The sequence below is a fragment of the Bos grunniens genome, chromosome 5 (assembly GCF_055505025.1).
Source record: "Bos grunniens cultivar Pamir isolate PY7600 chromosome 5, Bosgru_T2T1.0, whole genome shotgun sequence".
NCBI classification, from domain to species: domain Eukaryota; kingdom Metazoa; phylum Chordata; class Mammalia; order Artiodactyla; family Bovidae; genus Bos; species Bos grunniens.
The window spans coordinates 59,134,131-59,139,606 of NC_141169.1; the positions used below are offsets into that span (position 1 = coordinate 59,134,131).

The 5,476-nt window shown below is 37.2% G+C and overlaps 1 protein-coding gene across 2 annotated transcripts; it reads right to left on the minus strand.

Annotated features, from left to right (window-relative positions):
- Window positions 1-2,698: 2,698 nt before the first annotated feature.
- LOC147372124 (olfactory receptor 6C2-like) lies at window positions 2,699-5,254 on the minus strand. Of its 2 annotated transcripts, XM_086403604.1 has the most exons (2): window positions 5,222-5,254; window positions 2,699-3,637 (listed from the first exon to the last, which is right to left on the minus strand). In XM_086403604.1, exons 1-2 carry the CDS (start codon window positions 5,231-5,233, stop codon window positions 2,699-2,701), a joined length of 951 nt encoding a protein of 316 aa, XP_086259730.1. In that variant the 5' UTR covers window positions 5,234-5,254. The 2 variants fall into 2 exon arrangements, with proteins under 2 accessions (XP_086259730.1, XP_086259728.1); XM_086403602.1 differs by lacking the exon at window positions 5,222-5,254 and having other exon boundaries at window positions 2,699-3,691.
- Window positions 5,255-5,476: the final 222 nt, after the last annotated feature.

The window sequence follows — 5,476 nt, forward strand, 5'->3', positions numbered from 1 at the left end:
TGTTAGTTCCCTGAACAGGAATGGAACCTGTGCCCTCTACAGTGGAAGCATGGAGTCCTAATCATTGGACCTCCGGGGAATTCCCTCCAAAACTATTCTTTTAATGATTTAAAATGTTTTATGAATAAATAACAGTGAAAACTTAATAAATCTTTACTAGTGTGAATTCTTGGAATGAATAAAAATGGATTACTTCATTAATTATAGGTATGGCTGAAATAGAAGGAATTGTTTAGGTTAATGATCCAAGTTACTTCAAATATTTGTGAGCAGAGCAGTCTGAGGTTATATTGGTAGAGTTATTAAATGGTTAATAGCAGAGATTATTCAGACCCTGAGAGGGATAATTCTTCTATTCCCTCTTTGACTCACAATTAAAATAGTCATTTTTATGTGGGGTATTAGAAATGCAGACAACTATAGGTAGAACTTATGATGACAAGAAAGATCTAAGTTAGTATTGTTCAGACCATGGCAGTTGCTATAATAGATGAGGTTCCCAGTCATGGGAATCTTTTTATCAACTTAGTCTCAGAAAACTAAATGAATATTCAGGAGACTGAATATTGAATGACTAGCTCAGTTATCTCATAGGGTAAAAATACCTATGATGGGAAAAAACAGAAGATTTATATTACCCAAAAGAGAAGTAAAAAGGAAGAAGTGAAAAGATGGAGTTGGACGTAATAATTGGATAAATCAGTAAGCAGTTCAGACAGCTTTTGGAGAATAACATGAAAAAATGATGTTATTAGGATTCAGTAAATAATAGTAAAATATAAATTGTACGGTGTGAGAAGTCACTTTGGATTCACACACACATCTTAAAAAGATCATTCAGGCTTACTGAATTTATTCTTGCCTGGAAGATTGTGACTGCAAATTTTGTGTACAGGGTTAAGTTTAGTCCCTCAGTTAATTTTATAGAACCTAAAAAGAGATTGGCTGAGAACCAACATCTACTTGCACATACCCTTGAGGGTTTCTTGAATATATTTCCTCTTATTAAATAATATAATTCAGTGTACCATAATTACCAATGTACATAAAGTGGCAAGAAAAGCAAAATATTGCATAGACATGGTATAGTCTATAATGTCTTCATCACAGTGGACTCACTAAAAATTGGAAAGGGCAATTTAAACACTGGTTATTCAAAATAAGTGGTTGATGAATATTGAAAGGCTAGAATTTTATTTAAAAATTGCCTACTTACCGTGAAATGAGAGGAGGTAATACAAATACTTCAGTGGAAAGATTTATAGGACCAGAAGATAAAAAATAGGATGGGTAGTATTGCAGCTTTTCAACTTAGCATATAGTAATTTTAGTATGATTTTTCCTCATATGTTTGTGCTGGGCCAAATTTGAATCTATATGCATCTGAATCTGAGGAGGAGGCTGCCAATAGTTAAACTATAATATCTATACCATTGAATTTACCTGCATGTACTTGTGATGATGGGCTTCCCTGGTGACTCAGATGGTAAAGAATCTGCCTGCAATGCAGAAGACCAAGGTTTGATCCCTGGGTCAGGAAGATGCCCTGTAGGAGAGCATGACAACCCACTCCAGTATTCTTGCCTGGAGAATCTCATGGACAGAGGAGCCTGGTGGGCTACAATCCATGGGGTCACAAAGAGTCAGACACGACTGAAGTGACTTAGTATGCATTCACACTCTAAGTGGCAGGAATATTTCTGTGACACTTTACCTTTCAAACGTGATGACAACTCCTTGCACATGGGCCAGAAGAGAAGCATCACCAAGCTTCTGTCACTGCCCATCCTGTGGGTGAAGACTATAGCTAACACGGAAAACCAGTCTCATTCATCATCCATGTGAAGCTTACAAGTCACTGTAAACATGGGCATCTAGCAGATAGGAGAGTAAAAAAGGGTGGGGTGGATGACATATTGGGCATAATTATAGGCCAGGTCTGGGCTTATCAGGTGACACTAGTGATAAAGAACCTGCCTGCCAATGTAGCAGACATAAGAGATGCGGGTTCAGTCCTTGGGTTGGGAAGATTCTCTGGAGGAGGGCTTGGCAACCCACTGCAGGACTCCTGCCTGGAGAATCCCATGGACAGAGGAACCTGGTGAGCTACAGTCCATGGGGTCACAAAGAATCTGACATGACTTAAGTGACTGAGCACACACAGCACATAGGCAAGTTCTAAAAATGAACCACATATTTCCACACCCCTCTGTTAGCTATAAAGTGGCCTACATAGCCATATCTGACAGTATATGAAAATGGGAGAAAATGTGGTCTGTTGTGTTTCCAGGGATAACAACCAACCTGTTTGGAAATAGCAATTTCTGCCAGATTAGAGTAAACATCCTCAGAGTATAGTTTTTGTTGTTGATTCTTGTTTCTTTCTGTCTTTTCTTTTTTTTTTGGCCGTGCCCAGTGGCATGTAAGATCTTAGTTCCCAGATCAACGATGGAATGAGTGCTCCTGCAGTGAAAGCACAGTCTTAACCACTGGGCCACCAGGGAACGCCCAACGTTTAGTTTTAATGAAGAGTAAATGATGGAATAGACAAGGTTCACAGTAAGCAAGTTTAAAGAGAAGTGAGAATGTCAATATGACTGAGAATAAATTGTATAGAGACAAATAGTATCAGCAGCTTCAGATTTTGTGCCTGTTCAATCCTTCCTTTTAACTGGATTCATTGACTCATTTTTTTTCTCTATATCTTTGAGCAGAATGCAATGCTTTTAATTGAGTGAAGAAATGCTTGCTTCACTTGCTTGTTTCTCAGTGTGTAAATAAAGGGATTCAACATGGGTGAAATAGAAGTAATAAGGAGTGAAATTCCTTTGTTAATAGCTACTTCATCCTTGGCAGAAGGTTTGACATAAATGAAGATGCAGCTACCATAAGTGATGGAAACAACAATCATGTGGGAAGAACAAGTGGAGAAGGCCTTCTTCCTTTGCAGGGCAGAGGGAAACCTTAGAATAGTACTAATGATATAAATGTAGGAAAGAACTACACATATGAGGGTGATGATGAAGGTCAACACAGCACAGACAATAACCATCTGCTCTATCAGCCATGTGTCTGAGCAAGAGATCTTCAGGATAGGAGAAGCATCACAGCAAAAGTGATCAATGATATTAGAGTCACAGAATTCCAGTTCTAAGCCCAGCATAATTGGTGGGAGTATGATGATCAGTGCTGCCACCCAACAGAAAAGGATGACGTTCTTGCAGACTCTAATGCTAATGATGGTTGTGTAATGTAGGGGTTTGCAGATGGCCACATAGCGATCATAGGACATGATAGCCAGGAGGAAAAATTCTGTCACTGCAAATAGATCTGTAAACAACAGTTGACTGGCACAAGCAGCATAGGTGATGGACTTATCCCCAGATGATATGCTGTACAGGAATCTGGGAACACAAGCAGTTGTGAATGAAATTTCTAAGAAGGAGAAATTTTGGAGGAGTAGATACATAGGCGTTTTAAGGTGTGAATCAATCAGAGTGAGGGTGATGATGCTTAAGTTTCCAGATATACTCAAAGTGTAGGACAGAAATAGAAAAATGAAAAGCAAATTTTTCAGTAGAATGTCATCTGTCAACCCCAGCAAGATGAAGGTTGTTATTGAGGTTTGGTTTTTCATCTGTGATGGTTATCTCTTGCCCAATCTGCTTGAAAAAATAAAGACTTTGCATGAAGAACTTCAGCTTCCTGGCTGGTTTCTGATGTCAAGAGAAGTAAATCCGAGAGTGACTCTGATACAACTGGTCATTGGAGAAGCAAGCACATAGCACATGACAATGTTTCATCACCTCTTTGTGTCACATAAACTGCATACTCATTTTTAAATTGTGTTATTTCACACTACTGCTTCTAATGAATGTACACTTAGCTGCTAATTGGTCATTCAACATATAAATATCAATGGGAAAAAATGCCTCTATCAATATACTGTTTGAGGATCAAAAGTCTGTTTTCCTGAATGTCCTATCTCCATATATGCTTCTAAGTTAACACCCCTTTCAAAAAAAAAAAAAAAAAAAAGCAAAACTGTGGTGTTTAAGAAAATCCTAGCATTAAAGCTTACATGTGTGTTAGCTATTATACTGGAAATGAATTACTTATCACAGGATAGTTTATCCTGTTTCAGCTTATCCAGTCCAGCCTCTTCAAGGCATGTTTAAAACTTTTTTACTGGAAATATTTTCTGAAAAATGTATTTAAATGTGTTACAATCCAAACACTAAGAGTTTTTCCTCATAGAAAATTTATTTCAAAGTATATTTGCAATATTTGCCTTTGACTGTGCTTTCCAGCTACTGTTTGATTAAAATATATTATGTATTTTCATGCTTCCTAGGATATGCTTGTGCAACAAAAATTTCTCCCCAGTTTGCAAACTGTATTCTGGAACTGTATCATTGAGTGGATTACTTTATTTTTGATTCCCTTGCCAATGAAAACATTAAAGCCTTCTAACTAGATTCTACAGTTTCATATTCTCTGTGCTGTTCTGTGCTTAGTCATTCATTTATGTCCAACTCTGTGATCCCATGGACTGTAGCCGGCCAGGCTCCTCTGTCTATGGGGATTCTCCAGGCAAGACTACTGGAACGGGTTGCCATGCCCTCCTTCAGGGGATCTTCCCAACTCAGGGATAGAACCCAGGTCTCCTGCATTACAGGAGAATTTTTTTTACCATCTGAACTACCAGGGAAGGCTTAGCTCATGAGAATATTCATTTTTTCCATCAAAGGGGTCTCATTAAGAGCAATTTTTGATATTAAAATTATAAACTGAATTCTATTATTTCTTCCTAAACACATTTGACAATGAAATCTGCCCACCATGTGTATTTTTTTTAGTAATATTTTGCTTCAAAATTTATTACAGAGAAAGGAGAGAATGTAAAAGTATGTTCATAGAGCTGAAAAACCATATCCATGACTTTTAATATGTTTTTGGTCAACCTTATTTCAGCTTGAAATACACTCAATCACATTATTATGAATGACATTTAGCAGTATCTAGTTTAACAAAATTCTGACAGTTCTTAATGATACTTCTACATTTACCTTCCACCTATTTGATAATTGTTTCCTCTTTTTAACCATTTATATATCAATTCACCTGATTTTTGCACTAATTAAACTATTCCTCACAAGGTCATCACTAGTCTATCTCGTTTCACTCATTAAACACAATTCAGTCTTCATCTCACTCAAGCTCTCAGCTTCATGTAAGAGAATAAACTGTCAACTTGCAAAAGTGATGATGGCATAATTTCCCCTATCTCATATTTTCCTGTTTCTTTCTACCGTTCTGGTCTGTTTTCCATTCTCCTTGATGGTGACTTCTCTTTGATAACCATTCTGTTAATGGATTGACCTGCAATTTTTTTTCTAGGCAATCTGTTCTTTCACTCTGTTCTCTCTTGAAGAGATTCTCATAAATAAAGTGACTTCCTTTAGGTTGATAATTC